Below are 18,013 nucleotides of genomic sequence, written 5' to 3'. Positions count from 1 at the left end.
GATATAAGTGTTATACAAATTCCTGGAACCTTACATAAGTATTCAACAACCTATACGATAATTTCCGTACTTCACATACAAATTCATATGTGTTGAAGCTCTATCATTTTCATATTAAATTTTAGATAGCTATGGTCCAATGGTGCACTTTCAAACGAAAAAGAGCATATATTCGGGGAAGCTTGAATTTCATGCATGTGATTCCAACCTCAAAGAGTTGGACTCTGATCTTGAGTTAGGATTACTTTAATAATTAGTTGGATAATTAGATCTTTAATAAATTTTTTAAATATTTATATATAAACTATAAAGTGTGGCACACACTGTTCCTAATGAACGATGAATCCATGATCATCGATGAGGAGCCTCATGCACGTACGGACAGAGCCCACAACGATCGTATGACACTTAGCAAATTAACCGAATTTGCTCATTTCAAAACTGTTCAGACTACTCTATATTCAGAATAATTAGTAAAGATCCTACATCCGAGAGATGTTCGATCGCACTTGTCAACGTGTGCAATTGTGTGAGAACACATGAACGAGAGGAGGATTATAATTATATTTACGAGGATCTTGCGTAAAATCTATACATGTTTTAATTTTTGTAAAAAAAAGTCCCTTTTTTATGGATGCTGATCCCCAAAAAATTTGTTGCAGCTACCAATGTTTCATATAAGAGCTACGAGACCTTCTCAAAAGGGTTTGAAATTTAAGATATAGATAATAAAGTTTTTCGGAATACAAAGACGAAGATTTTTACTATTGCTTCACACATACATACATACTGAGTGACGGAGCCAAAATTTTTACCAAGAAGATTCAAAATATAAAAAATAGCTAATACACTAACAACTGAAGAAGGGGTCAACGTCTACTATATGTTTACCAAGAAGATTCAAAATATAAGAAAAATAAATACACTAACAAACTGAAGGGCGACGTCTCCTGTATATACATAAAAAAGAAAAAAAAAAAAACTCTGGGGGAAAATATAAACTATAAGAATGATAAATATGAAGAAACAGTAGGAAAGAGGGAGTACTGAGTAGGTTTTACAAACTGATATACTAAAAAATCAATCATTATTCACTGAAATATATCTTCGTTTGTTATCTTTGATTATCTTTGTGAAATATAATATTATTGAAATATACCACTGTTTTGGTATCAGAGCGAGAAGGTTTGGGAACATTACCTACTAACTCGCAAAAGTTTATAAACTCTATATGAAAAGACATAGATCTTTCCAAGACATAAGGTGTAGCTATTTCTATTTATATAGAGAAATCAGAAAAAGAAATAATATAATAGCTAGAAAACATAATCTAGAAGAAAGTCGAAGAAGGTTATTAGAAGCAAATAGATTACATAAATCCTATAATACATCTAGACAAGTTTGTGAAGATTTAGTAAGCGCGTTAAATTGGGAAATACAAGGTTGTGAGAGAGATTTAGAAAATAATATTTCAGGAATAAAGTGGCTTAAGGAACGGATTAAGAGAAAATCTTATCAATTAGGATAATAAATGTCAATAAGATATATTGAGTGTATTAGAGAAATATAACGTCAATATTATAGAGAATTTGCTTATAAACATCAACTTGTAAAAATTCGGAAACAATTTGTAGAAAGACTAGAATTGTTAAATAAAGAAATAAGAAACCTAGAAATAGATATTTTAAATTTTAAAGAAACAGACGAAATAATTACCATAACATCTAACTATTATAAAAAAGCATTAATTAGCGAACAATCTAGGCTGATAGAAAATATACAAGAAGTAGAATTGGATATAACCTATACAAATAATAGATTGAAATATCAAACTAAGCTAAGCAAAAAATACCTTAACTTAAACCACTTAGGATAACAAGATAGCTTCTTTAAAACACCTCGATTACCTAGATCTTAGATTTCAACCAAAAAAGAAATATAGAGTATTAAAAGATAACTCCACTATAAGGTGTAATTTCAACCAGGGTGAACATATTTTACATTCAGAAGATAAACAATATAATACAATAATAGACTTTTTGATAAATTCAAGCGAAAAAATTCAGGAAAAGGATAATAATATAATAAGAATTTTAGAAGAAATAGAAATTACTCAGAATAAATATAAAAAGACACTAGATAAGATAGAACAAAATTTAGATTATTTAAAGTCACAAGAAGTAGAAATAGACAGAAAAATTCAATATTTAAATCACAAGTTTAATTTAGAAAAAATACCTACAAAATTAGAAATTGAAAAACTAATAAAAATCATAATAGAAAGATCTAAAGAATTGGAAGTAAAAACAACTCAACTAATATCTAAGCTTGTAGAACAAGTAGAAAATATAACAACAGAAATCAAAGATTTGCAAGAAATAACAAAAAGATTAGAAGAAATATCACTTTCATGAGTGAAGAAGATATAAATTATAGTAAAGCGCTAGAAAAATCAAGAAATTATCATAGCGAACCAGAAGGATTATCTAAGCATATACCTTCAAGTCAAACAGATAAAATTTTACTAAAATAAAATAATACCATAATAGAATTATTATTAGACTTACACAAAAAGATAGACATCTTAATTAAAGGCAAAGAAACTCAAAAACCTCTCCAGGAAGAACCAGAATTACCCGAACTACATAAGAAAATAGACATCTTAATAAAAAATAAAGAAGTCCAACCAAAAAATAACTTTGAAATAGACGAACTTATTAACCAATTAAAATGAATTGAATTAACTCCTAAACAAGAACGAAAAAATATAATAAGAAAATCACAAAAATGGACTTTCTATCAAATAGACGGAGAACCATCGAAAATAATGAAAGACAAGGAGAACAAAGATAAAGAATAAGTTTTTCGGAGAATAGAATAGGAAATAATAATATATTATCTAGAATATGCAAAAGACAACCTAATATGGAGCAGAACCAAAAACTTAACGAAATATAGATGTAGACAAAGATTTACAAATTTTCCAACAACATCAATTAAAATTATTAAATCCTAAAACACTATATAACGCAGGATATTTTTCTACAGACAATCAATTATATAGACATTATAGGGAAGAACAAATATCGGCTATAGGAGAAGATTTTAAAATTCTAGATTTAGTAAATGTTAATTCCTTAAGACATATAAAAAATAATAGAATGATATTGATGCATATGGGTTTAATTGTTATAGGAATAAAAAGTCTAACTAGAAAAAATCTAGGATCCAAAGTATTAATAACAATATATGATGATCGATGGTCAGATATTAAGAAGTCAATAATAGGATTAACTGGAGTAGATATGACAAATAATGGAGGAATATTCTATATAAGCCCAGACTTCCTAATGAACTTAAAAGAATTTGGAAAAAACATTAAAATAGGAATCCAAACTAAAGGGTACGAAGAAATGAATAGTGGAAATAATTTATTAATGTGTATTGGAAAATTAACTTTAAGTAGTAATACAAAATTTAAACTAAAAGTAAATGATGTAGTTGAAATAATGGGAAATAAAGGCATAAGTTTAATAAAACCTATAAAAATAGACCCCGAAATATATGCAGGTTTAGAATGAAATTTAAACAAATTTACTAAACCAAAAATTTTTACACCAGACTCTCATCTATTATATACTACAAGTAAAAGAGAAACTTCGGTCAGGTTTACGGATTATAATTACACAACTAAAAGAAATTTAGATGATGATGAAACAGAGAGTAATATCGAAACAGAGAGCGAGTTTATAAATATAGAAGTCCTACAAGAAGGATATGAAGTAGACATGGCCATAGAAAAGGCTGAAAACTTAGCAGAAGAATATAAATATATAACTTTTAAATGTAAAGGATGTCAAAAGGACGACATGAAAATAGAAGAATGTATAGAACATTTTAAGAACTGCTTAGAGAGAAGTGATAATTTAGGATATAGAAATAACAAATTAGTCCTTGAAAAAAAAGATGAAGACACAATCTCTATATTAAGTTCTACCATCAGTTATAAAGAACTAGCAGAATTAAAACCAACTAGCTCCTCAAGTGCTAGCCCATTCCAACAAACAAATACACATATATATATATATTAAATATGTTGAACCCTTGACCCCAAGATGTCTCGACCCTCATATTGACACGTAGAACTCAATCTTTGATTTATTGATGGTAGTAAATCGTGTGAAACTCTAATAAATTATGGCACTGTGGCGTTTCAATGCGGAAACAAATAGAACAATAATTTAATGGATTGAGCTCACTCTACATACATATACGACCAAACAGTAATGAATTTTAAAGGAAATTTTACAACAAACTGGCACAACAAATTTCATTAGTTTTTCTTTCTACTTACACATCTTCCCCATTATTTACCTAAATTACCATTTTCTGTAGCTACTCAACTTTGTATATCTACTAACAGCTAGATAGTACAGTATTGTAGATGTCAAATGTTGATCATTTGATGTCAAATGTTGCTCGTTTCATTGTGGTGTCCAATCGTTGCTTATTACTTCGTGGTGAAGTCCAAGAGCAGACTGCATAGAGACCAGAGCAATAGCCATCCACAAACAGAACCAGACGCGAAATTAGAGCAAAGGGAAAGGAACAAAACAGATGAAAAAATTGTACTGATATTTTTGCTACAATGCAGATAGATATGGCACTAACCATATTGAGAAGCCTCAGAGCTGCCGGCCGTGTGAATTTCCTTGCAAATAGGAAGCAAGGGGCAGGTTTCTCCTTGCTGGTGCACCACTCTCTCCGGTATTCTGTCTCGTAATATATATTGTCTATGTCCTGTCAAAGTCAAATAGATCTCTAAGGTGTGCGCACATTCATCATTTTACACAGGACGATTCAGTGTCATATAGTAAGACAATAATGCTCAGCTCAATAGCTGACAAGTGAAGCTCAAATTTTCCGGGTGTTGTGACCCCTCCTTACTTCCAAATAATAGCTACTTGAGTGGATTACTAGTTCATTATCTTCTCCTCTTGTCAATATATGAGTGATATAATTTCCTGAAACATTTTTCTCCCAAATGACAACCGAGATTTCTGCTAGTAGACCTGACTAATCTACTAATCTTCTTGCTGAAAAGAACCAATAGTACCTTGATAGATTGGATTAGCATGGGAGTAGCGTCAGCTAATTTATAGGTAACAGGATGCCATCCTTTCCGTTCACGCTCCTTGGAGGATAAAATAAGCCATGCAGTGTGAGTCAGTGTCCTCCGTGTAATTTCACCTTCAAGTCCTTCATGCTGGATTAAATGAAAAGCTCATAAAAATATATAAAGGTTGATAACAAAGTATCAAGTGAAAATAGGTTGCACTTTAGAGCAATTATGACTCTTGCATTATTCAATTCCACTCATTAATAACTTTTCTAGTTACCCAACTTATTAATGAGATGCAATGCAGCAAATTTGAAACAAACCTACAAGAGTTTACAACTAGCTGAACTCAACTAACAGTGAAAGGTACGCTAACCTAAACTAGTACTCCTTAGCAAAATAATAAAACCGACTTGACACGGCAAATGAAGCCAAAACAGAAATACCAAGGCTCTTTTGCTTTTCGTCCGATGTTAAGTCATATTAAACTTTTACGTTTAGGTCCAGTAAATGCTAAGGGTCTTGTAGAGTTAAATGCCAGTGGAAAATGTGGAACTTCGATAGTAGTTAAACTAATTTCATCTTTAAAAATAACATGGGCCTTAGACGGGCTTAATCGGTGCGACATGGATAGCGAGGATTAAGATGGCCAAACCCAACATTGTTGGGATTGAGCGATATTAGTTGTTTTCTTTTCTCATTTTTCCGGGATAAACAAAGAAACAAATATAATGCAATTGCCAAGGTTATTATATTACCAATTACTTCCTCATAAAGAATTGTCACTATTAGTACTCAAGCAGGTCATGAAATAGTAACTTAAAATGTATTGGCAATCAGCACAAACTTGAAATGAACTGTTGTAGAGTGTGGATTACACTAAGCTACCAATGGTCCATGCAAGGGAATTTTCTTTGACAGAGTATCATTGTCTGAAGTGAACTCAGTGATATTTTTATTTTTTTTTGGGGGGGGAGGGGGAATCAAGTTGCCAAGACGAATTTAGATCACAGGAAACAACTTACAGCAAGCAGAGTTTGTACATAGTGTTCATCCGGTATACAATTATGAATTTTGGATGTATCTGGAGGCTGCAGAAGACAACAGACTTTAGAAAACAATTCAACAGTATAAAGAAGTGTATAGATTGGTATAGCATGTCAAGATCTTTTAGCGAAAGTTAAAGTTAACATATCGACTAACAATAAAAGAGAAGAAATACTCAAACAGCATGCACACTTACCACATACTGATCCCGCCAAAACTCAGGGAGCGGCTTTTTCTGCACAATGATAATATAATTAAGGTGAACAACACAAATGTATGAAGCTGTGCAATGGGAACATACAAATGCAGAACTGTAGATATCATCAGGGTAGTTAACTTCTGCATGCATTAGGAGCCATAATAGTTGAACAACCAGAAAATTGGAGGCACATGAGAAACTATTACTAATGGCATCAACTTCTTTAACAATCATTTTTCTATTGCCTTGTCTCCATCCATCCAAAAGAATTTTTTCTTAAATTGAGAATGAAAATTCTAGATAACATGTCTTGCAATGCTCACGAACTCAGGACCATCCATGAACATGGTAAATCAAATCCATATCCTGGTTTTCGGAATAACAGTAAAGGAAGGTTTCCTAAACCAAAAAACAAAAAAAAGCAACTTGCCTTGCAATGCAGCTGAAACATAGGAAATAATCTGTCATCCTTCACTATTTTATCTGCATGCTTTCTGTTTAGAACAGCCCACTGCGAAAAAAATGACCAGTAAGCTATACAACTAGTAAAAGTGAAAGATACACCTTCCTTTTTTGCTCCATTTCTCCTTTGAGAATTCCTCTTAAGGAGTTACATTGAACTTCATAAAGCTAGAATGCATACTTCCGACCAATACCTGAGAACCTTTCCTCCAGCTTTGAACAGGAATAATTGGATCCATTTTGGGGTTGTAGCGACCTTCTTTTGTATCAGCAAAGCTGTTTTCATTTTTAAATAAAATAAGATAAATGAAGCATGACGATGGCTCCACATTTTAATTTGTGAAAGCAAGATACTTGCTATATTTTTTATTTTTTTCAATCAGCATAGGATGCTAGCTAGATATTTGGCCAAAAAAATGGATTCAGGTTTAATAGATCTTTTGAGAATGACAAGTGCCCTTCCATGAAAGAACTAACGCTTACTTATTAGCACTTGATTTTGACTACCTGAACAAATCATTTACTCAAGAACGAACAGAAATATCAATGTCTCTTACCTGTCAACAAAGCTATTTGGCGTAGACATTATGTAGTCATATGTGTAGCTGAAGTTGTACAAAGGTATGCAACTGAAGTAACATGAAAAAGCTGAAATAAATTAGATGACAGTCGCAACACAAATGTTAATATGATGAGTAATATTGCAGAGATATCAATGTTGGGAAAAACATAATTGCATGGCTTTCTGAGACTATGTTCCAAGTGCTCTTTTAAAACTGATGTGCCTCTGATTATGCTCAGTGACCCGAAGCAATAATCGATATTAGAATAGTTTATTTAATCAGAGTTTGATTGCAGACCCCTAGCTTAGAAAACTAATAGGATTAACAGGTATATAGCTGCAAAAGTAGCTTACCAATTAAGCCAACCAGTAACAAATGAGTCAGCCTGTGCTACAGATTTGATAAATGGAGATATTAAGGGAAATTATATCTCACCTGTCTGAAAGAAAAACAAATCGTTCATTGAGAGGATCCATCAATGCATGCTGAAGTAAAATGCGCTCTGCCTGGATCATGCTTGCTTCTCCCCAATCTACCTGAAGGAAAACATACTTGCTGAATATTGCTAGGCCATAAGAAGTACGCGAAAGAGAAGAAGAACATAAGCGTTGTTATAAGCTCATCATTCAAAATAAAGACTTGACCACAGAAAATCTTACATGAACAAGAGAATGTGATATGATTTTTTGGCAATAGCCTCATGAAGGTTTTGTAAAATCAGAAACACGTCTATTATTAAGAAAAATCAGAAACACATATCTAAAAGAACAGTTGTCTGCGTGCAGTGTGTACTGTAAGGGTTAAAGAACCATAAAGGAAAACCCCCAAAAGATTTTATTTAGATGAGCAAAACAATTGAGATGAGGTACGTGGGATAGTAAACCAAGTAGAGTGACTATGCACAGCGAACTGACAAAGAACTGGTCTACGATAATGCAGTGCATGCATTTCTATCATAATTGCTCAGAAACTCAATAGGTGGATTACCTAGCTGCTGCACTTAGCGATGATGTAATCAATAGAAAAAGTTCAGTAGAAGAAGAAAGAAACCTGTATACTATCGTTAACTTGGCGATCCAAGAAATACACTGATCTTGTCGTTACTTTGCTGAATAGAAACCCTGGCCGTGAATGAACCAGTATTGAAAATTTATTTTCCTCATCACCCTGCAAAACATGCACACAAAAAATACAAGTCTAGAAAGCCAGCAAAAGAAAAGATTTGGTTTGGATAACGAGGAGAGATCTGCATACTACTGGAAAGAGCTACAAACAGGGGAGTTCAAAGAGTCCACCTTCAGGTGGCATGGCAAGCATGTGCGGGACAGCAAACAGTTACTGGCACATTTATACGTATATTCAAGAGAAAGCAAATATTACCCTAAGCACTAAATCTTTTAGATCATAAGAGACCTGAAGGAATCAAAACTAACCCCAATTGTTGTTGAAACCAATTTGCACAAGTTCTCAAACTATAATTATTTGATAATGCCGTTCAAAAGGCACGCAATTCCTCGAAATCAATACAAACTCAACGAAAGACAAAACGTAAAATGAAGCAAAGGATCTGTATAGCAGTATAGGCTATACCAACTAGTAGGAATTGAGGCTTAATTGTTGTTATTATTGTTATACTTGCATCAAGTCTTGGAAAAAGGAAAAAGATTACATTAAGTCGGGTTTTTACAGGAGTTCTTTTAGTCTTTTTATTATGGTTATTGTATACCAGTATAGGGTAAGTGCGAAATTCAGAAAAAAAACTTTTAACTTTAGGGGCTCCTATTTTTCCTTCAAAGATAAAATAGAATAGATAGAGCAAACGATTCGTACAACAAACCTCAACTAGTCTGGGATCATGGGATAGTTAACTGATTAATGAGCTTGGTAATGAAAAAGAAAAAATCACAAAATAACAACAACAACAACAACAACATAGCCAGTGTATTCCCACCTAGTGGGGTCTGGGGAGGGTAGAGTGTGCGCAGATCATACCACTACCTCAGGTGAAGTAGAGAGGCTGTTTCCGATAGACCCCCAGCTTAGGACCAAATAACAATATAGAAGACACAAAACATAAATGCATATAAACTTGTACAAGCAAAATAAACTAAAAACGCTAGCCACAAGATAATACTAGAGCCACAAGATACTACTAAAAGCAAAGCAAAAAAGGGAAAAGAAAACTTGCAAAAAAAATATAATCTAAGCCGACTACATTTACTATTGCAAGTCCGTATAAAGATTCATTGGCACTTTTATGTAATAAACTTAGTGATAAAAGATCCTAAAACCAATTACCATAAATGAGAAGTATAATCAATGTAAACAAAAACAAAAATTTTCAAGAATTCACACTTAGGGAAACAATACAAACATAGAGATATTTAAGGCAAAAAGACAAAAAACAGAAACGTAATAAAACAGGAAAAATCCAATTGCCACATAAAACTAATCGAATTACCTGAAAGAAGGCATCCCAAACAATATCCAAAGGCAGACGATTCCGAGCGATAAACAAAAATGCAATTTTGGGATTTTGGATTTTAGGAGTAGAAAGCAAAGCTAACATTCTAATTCTACTATACTGTGTCTCCATTATCAATAAAGTCCCGAAGAAAGAACCAAGTAACATCATGACAAACACTTTTATTTTCCATCTATGTTGAGATTTCTGGGAATTTGATCTTCGTATCAATTTCAAGCCACCCATAGTTACAACACTTCAATTACTTACATGGATACCCCATGAAGATCTCTAAGCAATTTAATGGCAAAATTGAAACTGGGGACGAGATGACGAGATGAGAATCCAACTCTCCCCAACAAGGTAAAAATTTAGATAACCAAACAACTGAAATACTAAGATTCATCGACGGTAGCGTGGTGAAAATCGAAATCTCATTAATAAGGTGAAAATTTAAATAGTCAACGAACTGAGCTACTAAGATTCTCGATTTAATGGCAAAATGGTTCCAACGACAAAAAAAAAAGAAAGGATCTGAGAAGAAATTAAAGAGAAGAAAGGGACGGAGACTGGACTGACTTGAGTATTGACTGAACTTTATGTAGTTGGGATCTTTTTAGTAGTGAGTGAGTGAGTAAAAGATAAGGTTAATAATACTAGTGCTACTGTAATAATTACTACAGATTGGTTGCGTGAATTGGAGGGAGAATGAGAACCTTTTTCAATGGCTACTTTAATGGCGGAACAAATTTTCTTTTGACAGCAAATCTACCATACTTGGGACTGAACTAGACGGAAGATAAAAACTTATCATAATTAAGCGATTAAATAAATCGAAATATATATTACTCCTAATAAATAATATATAAAATTTAAATACATAAATTATAAATTTAAAAGCATGACATATATATATATATATATATATATATATATATATCGGAAAAAAATAATTACTTGGCATGTATTAAGAAAATCCATTGCAGGCTTTGCCTTGACTCAAAATTGATCTTCTTTTTCAATTCTTTTGTCAAGGGTAGGATTGGGCATAAAATATCAAAAATCAAATTATCGAATCAAATTAAAAAATTTGATAATTGGTATTTAAAAATAAATTTTTAATATTTTGATATTCAGAATTGGGTTTGATACAAGATATTAATATCATTTAGTATTCGGTATTTACCGAATATCGAATTATATATATATATATATATATATATATATATATATAGCGGTGTTCATGGATTGGTTTTTAACCAAACCGAACCACGATCCAAACCAAATCAATTAAAAAAATTGATATTTGGTTAGATTTGGTTTGGTTTGGTTTTGAATTTAAAAAAATCAATACTAATTTGGTTTGGTTTGATTTTACTCTAAAATAATCAAACCGAACCGATATATATATATATATATATGTATATATAATTATTTATGTATTATTCATAAATACAATATAAATATTTGTTACACTTTATATTTTAATCATGATTTAACTTTAGTCGTAACACATTAAGTCATTTCTTCATCTAGTTAATAGTACCTTATGAGATTCTAAGTGAATTTCGCACTTTAAATGACAAATGATACTAATTATGAAAATAACATCTTATTGTATATTAAAATTTATAGCAGAGATTCATTTGACTATATACAATCATTAATTCTAACCTTTTTTTTTAACCTTGTTGAGTAAGAAGTTTATGTGTTCACCTTTTGGGGGGTTTATCATATCATTTTGTTAATGTAGTTTTAAAATATATTTTTAGAAGTGTTCATATGGTGTTGTTCATAATTTTGCCAAAGTATAACACTCAGTTGACATCTTAGTTTCACGTTTGAAATACAACACTCGGTTAACATCTCATATGTTAGATTGAATTTTTTTTAAAAAAAAATCAACTTTTATCATTAGTTAAAGTTATAAATCGAAAAAACCAAACCAAACCGAACTAAACCGACAAGAACCAAACCGATGGTTATTAGAAATTTGAAAAACGACCAAGCTGGTTTGGTTATGATTTTGACCAATAACCGACCCAAACCAATCCATGAACACCCCTGTATATACATACGATATGTCTATCAATAAACAATAGTATTAATTATCTCAAAGAATCTTTTAGACTTTAGTAATATATTCGTAAAAAATAACAAAAATAATATTCAATAGGATTTCTTTTAAATATACTCTTTGAAGTTTAAACGTACATTTGCACATCTTCAATTTTAATATGGTATTACTAAATACTGTATCGAATCGAAATTTAATTTACCGATTATCGAATTACTGAATTGATATTTATAAGTATGGTATATGATATCTACGTTCAAATATCGATTACCGAACTACTGAATTCAAAATTTGAAAATATCGGACTGAAACGCCCACCCCAACTAAGAGAGTAAAGTATGTAGCACTATTTTTTATCCTTTTCTTATTTTTCGCAGCTTTCTATAATTTCGAGCGAATGTTTACACCCTATGTGTACTTTTCTATTATATAGAAGAGCTGATTTGGACCAGTTCTTCGTGAATTTACTTTTTTATCTCTATTATTTATTATATTATGCTTTAATTATTTCATGATTTATTATAGTATTTTTAATTAATCATTACAAGTTATTTACATATTAGAATTAATAATATTTTTATTATATTATCCCTAATTAATTATTATAAGTCATTTATAGAAAATTAATAATATTTAATTAAAAAATAGATATTTAAAACGTTTGTTTCAGCTGTTTTAAGCGTGATTTTACTGTATCATCCCTAATTAATTATTATAAGTCATTTATGTATTAAAAAATTAATAATATTTTATTCCAAAAGTAAATTACTATATTGCCCCCTATCATTTACTATATTACCTCTAATTGCTCCGTGATTTACTATATTATCCCTAATTAATTATTATAAATCATTTATATATTAGAATTAATAATATTTTTTTATTATATTATCCCTAATTAATTATTATCAATTATTTACATATTAGAATTAATAATATTTAATTAAAAAAATAGATATTTATGAAGTTTGTTTCAGCTGCTTTAACCGTGATTTTACTATATCATCCCTAATTAATCATTATAAGTCATTTATGTATTAAAACATTAATAATATTTAATTAAAAAAATAGATGACATGTCTGTCTATATTACCCCTAATTGCTCAGTGATTTACTATATTACCCCTAATTAATTATTATAAGTCATTTATGTATTAAAAATTTAATAATATTTAATTAAAAAAATAGATGACATGTCTGCCTATATTACCCCTAATTACTCAGTGATTTACTATATTACCTCTAATTGATTATTATAAGTCATTTATATATCAGAATTAATAATATTTAATTAAATCAATGTACATTTATGTTTGTATCTCATCAATATCAAATTTTAGTGCTAAAAAATATTTATAGTGTTGGGCCCATGATGATACGGGTCATGCACCTCTATCCAAATATAATAATAAGGAAAAATTACAGAAACTAGCATCCTTAAGACTATAATTACAATAAATAGCAACACTTCTTCAAAATTGCAACTTATAGCAAAAGTAGCAATATTTTACCCACTTCATGGTAATAGAAGAATATGTATTTTTCAGTTGTGCATATGTATTTATCAGTAATACATATATATTTGTGTATGTATTTATATAACAACATTTTACTTAAATACAAAATACAATTTATTATTTTTCATAATTATAAAACTGTTGCTATAAAAGTTATAATTAAGGTTATAAAATTGCTATTTCTGAAATTTTCCCTAATAATAACTGTACGTTAGCTTAGCATAGGGTGGATATGGTAAGTAGATATTGAATTATTATATCAAAATTAAAATTTCAATACTGCGAGTTCAATGTTCTGATATACTATATTTTAGAATTTTAAAAATATTGATGCGGTTTTCAGTATTTATAAAAGAAAATTATCAAAATATTTAATTGAAGTACACAGTTACATAATATATATATATATATATATTAATATTAGCAAACATAAAATAATAATGGTGAAAATTTTAATTATTATGATTATTGATTTATCGTATCTCAATATTGAAATCAAACTTTCAAATAGTGAACTATACCGAATTATTTTAATATCGACACAATGTTTTTTAAAATCAAAAACCAAAACATATAATGTCGTACCATGCCCAGACCTGCTTGGCATATCTTATTTCACATAAAAAATATTAGTACTTTTTTGTTTCAACAAAATACTAATCTGAGTTTGAACTTTGAACTCATTTTTCTAAACTTCATATGCCTCTTCAGTCTTCAGTGTTGTGCATAATCAAAATGACACTTTACTTCTAAATATATAAAGGAATATTTGTACTTTTTTATTCTTTTCTATATTTTTTGTTAAATAAATAACACATTTTCATTAGTACATTATCACAACTAAAAATGACAAAAAACAGCTTGTTTACGGCATTTGTAATTCAGGTGAGACATTTAAACCATGGTAAGTTTTTATTGTACTGATAGAAACTTGCTACTTGCTTCATATAGGAATATTTTTTTCTTCTCCCAAATAGGAAGATAATTAACAGTAGTTGCCAGTAACTTAATATTAAGAAACATAGATGGAATTCAATATTTGGCTAAATCCAGAGGCGAATCTAGGATTTAAAGTTTATGGATTTCTTGTAAAATATAAAAATCAAATATAGTGGCTTACACAACCAAAAGGCCTATACCACTATATTAACGATAACACTTTGTTTATGAATTCCTAACTTATAATACTTATATATTTGCTAGATTTCTCAGTAAAATTAAAAGATTCGCACGAAAATCACTGAGTTTCCGGGAACCCTCACCTACCACTCTAGATCCACCCCTGTGGCTCATGCATATAAAATTTGGTACTAGCTAGAATACGAACATGAACCCTGTTTAATTGTAAATATATCTCTGAAGCTCGAATTATCAAGGAGAAAAAACACAGTATAGTGTAAAATTCTATACATCATTTTATTCAATATTTGATTTATATATACTTCGCTGATTAAATACACCAATTAACATATTATGTTGTACCTAAATAACATGGAATATAATGATTAATGGTACATGAATTAAAACACTAAAAGATAAAAGTTTATCTTTCGTCAAAACCATCAACACCTTCTCAATTTTATTAAATTTAATAAATAATTTTTATTTTAAATTATACCCTATGTATCTATTTTTTTTGGTATAAAAACAAAATAACCAATAAAAATAGTTTCTATACTACCTATCCATGTTTTACAATTTTTCATAACTTGTTTCATAATATAGGATGGTTAATCTCTTTATTATAGTATGCATAAATGACGAGATAAATTAATATTGAAATTAATTAATATTAATAATTAAAAGCATGATAAAATAATATTACATTTTATTTTAAAATTATTGTTTTTATCCAACCAACCAAACAACATGTTTATTGACTTATTTTCAACAAAAATAAAAATAAAAATCAATGATGATGAAATCCATGCTTGAAAGTTACTGGACAGCTAACAGAATTGGCCAACTAATGTTCCTTTAATGTCATCTTTAGGTGCTCGACTTTCTTGGAAATAATTGACGATACATCAAAACACACACCAACCCAAAATATGCATGTACGACCAACATGCAGATTTAAAAAATAAATAAAAAAATTACATACCTCCGAGATTTATACTCCATTAAATTACATTAATTCAGTAATAAATTGATGTTAGAATTAGTATCGGTACTAAAAATAAAGAAGGACATTCAATTAAAATATTAAATTCATGTCGTCCATGTACGTACTCCTTTTGTCCTCAATTAAACACTTAACAGTCACTTTGATTTTTTTAAATTATTCCAAAGTAATTATTGTTTTAAATTTCAAAATTAGAACTGATAATTATTTTCAACTAAATATCCTTAATTACATAGTATTTTTTTTCTTAAAAAAAAAAAGAAGAAATCAATCTATTTTTATTTAAAAGAGATAATGTAGTAAATTATACCAATATTTTCCTTTAATTTATACTATGTTCTAACTGTTGAATTTCTTTAACATAAAGAAAACTTAATTAAGATTAGATAATAAAAAGTTAATGTAAGCTGTATGTGTCATTTATATATTTATTCAATTCAATGCAGGCGTGTTAGTTGGCTATGTTGTTGTCGCTATTGATAGATGAAGATCTAAGAATATACTAGCATCATTAACACATGTATTTAATTTATAAATATATACTAGTAGTTTGGTAAGACTACCAGTTTGTTTGTTCTTTTTTTTTTTTTTTTACTTCATTAATTGGTGCCCTTAATTTTCATCCTTCTATGTTTTCTTGTCCAAAATAAATAACCATCATTAATTTCTAAAGGTACCGGTGTTTGAGAAAATACTACCCTCTGACACAATTATGAAGAAATTCCACTTAAAAAATGTTGGTATTGAACTCAATTCCTACTGTTATATTATGAGAGGTGCTATGAAAAAACACACTTTAAAAAAGGGCAAGGAAAAAGAGAATAGCAGTGATCCATGCGTGTCTTTCTTTGTCACAATTTATAATCGTGTTTTTTTTAAAAAAAAATTCTACTATCTCGAGAAAAATCTGCAACGTTGGGTGTGTGGGGTGCGACAAGTTCGACTCAAAAAATATTGATAGAGAAAATTAATCTCAAATTTTATTATGAATACCACACGTTACATCAATTTAATTGCTATTATGAATATCATGATTATAACTAACAATTTATTAAATATTGTGTGACTCAGGGATCGATTCTTGGTCGTGTGGATGAAAGCGTTGGCTTCAACTAGCTCACCTAGGTGCACTACCTAAAACGCCGTTGCCAGGGAACGAACGCGGGTCACCTAGTGCGGAGGTCGCCGTATCGATCCCCCTAATGCCTCCTCAATCTAGCTCGTCGCACGGGGCTTACCTAGTGCGGTTTACATCTCCTGTGTGGTTTACGAGTGATTGCACAGCGAAGGATTTACCTAGTGCGCACAAAGTGCTCACCACAAAGTGCTCACCCGAAAAAAAAAAAAACTAACAATTTATTATATTGATGTCCTTTGTACAAAAAATTTAATTCACTGCCCTGTCTTTATTTATTTATTTGTTTTTATGTTGATGACTTGATATAGTTAAACTATAAAACTCACTAATTTGCAAACTGGGATACAATAGTGAGCTAGACAGTAAGTAATATTATCTCTGTGCACATGCCTTGTCCTTCGATGGTGGACGTGACAACGCAATATAGGTTTTGAATAATTGATTAATTATATTACCCACTAGTCATGAGAGTATTTCTTTAATGAAAAAAAAGAAAGAAAAGTTTATGATTCCTTTTCCACTCCCAAAATGTTAGTATAGTATAAGCATTAACTAATGAATTCAAGAAAATCATAGTGCTAAATAAATCTATAATAAGACAGAATCTAAGCATCCCATGATTATAATTTATAATGCCAAAAAATATATATATATATTAAGACAAACTTATCTGCCATTGCCCTATCTTCTTTAGAGGTGGGACGAATGCGAAGGAGATTCAAATTTAACCGCGCAAAGACTTCAAATTCATATTGTCCCTTCTCGTTAAATAATTTTTATTTCAATCTGTATGCTTTACAAAAAAAATAATATTTTAAAAGCGCTTCATATGAGTTTGATTTACTACAATTTATTTATTTAAGTCGATTACAAAATGTTCTCATCTATTAATTACTAGTTGAACTGATAACTTTTAGCTCAAGTGATTAATTATATAACAAAAAATGTGCTTGTAGTAAAATAATCTAGCTGATTGTTTCTTTGTGATATTTCATTAATTTTAACAAGATCGTGTTCTTGCGATACTTCTGTTGTTGTAAAAGTAGCCAAGGAACAATAATTATATTGATTTAGAAGAGGAATTTTTGCTTGAACCTTGAAGAGAATATCTATAAGTTATCACACAAAATAGTTCAGCAATATTATATGATCAAATAAAGGCAAAGCCACTAACATAATTCTTTTATCGAATAATAATATAAATTATTTGATAAAAGAACTATGTTAGTGGCTTTATAATATAAATTAACCAACATATATATGGTTTGTGGTGCATTGGATGGGGTCGCTCCACTCTTAACC

At 29.9% G+C, this 18,013-nt stretch overlaps 1 protein-coding gene across 1 annotated transcript; it reads right to left on the bottom strand.

The window, feature by feature from the left end:
• Positions 1-4,211: 4,211 nt before the first annotated feature.
• Positions 4,212-10,675, bottom strand: LOC107860670 (glycosyltransferase BC10). Its single transcript, XM_016706110.2, has 11 exons — positions 9,852-10,675; positions 8,441-8,557; positions 7,826-7,926; positions 7,385-7,456; positions 7,022-7,103; positions 6,796-6,876; positions 6,363-6,401; positions 6,145-6,210; positions 5,117-5,266; positions 4,672-4,800; positions 4,212-4,538 (listed from the first exon to the last, which is right to left on the bottom strand). The coding sequence occupies exons 1-11, from the start codon at positions 10,098-10,100 to the stop codon at positions 4,485-4,487; spliced, it is 1,140 nt and encodes a 379-aa protein (XP_016561596.1). The 5' UTR covers positions 10,101-10,675; the 3' UTR covers positions 4,212-4,484.
• Between the last annotated feature and the right edge of the window lie 7,338 nt (positions 10,676-18,013).

Source organism: Capsicum annuum, chromosome 2 (genome assembly GCF_002878395.1).
Source record: "Capsicum annuum cultivar UCD-10X-F1 chromosome 2, UCD10Xv1.1, whole genome shotgun sequence".
Lineage (NCBI taxonomy): Eukaryota > Viridiplantae > Streptophyta > Magnoliopsida > Solanales > Solanaceae > Capsicum > Capsicum annuum.
The sequence above is the reverse complement of the archived record's forward strand: the minus strand, read 5'-3'. Positions and strand labels throughout refer to the sequence as shown.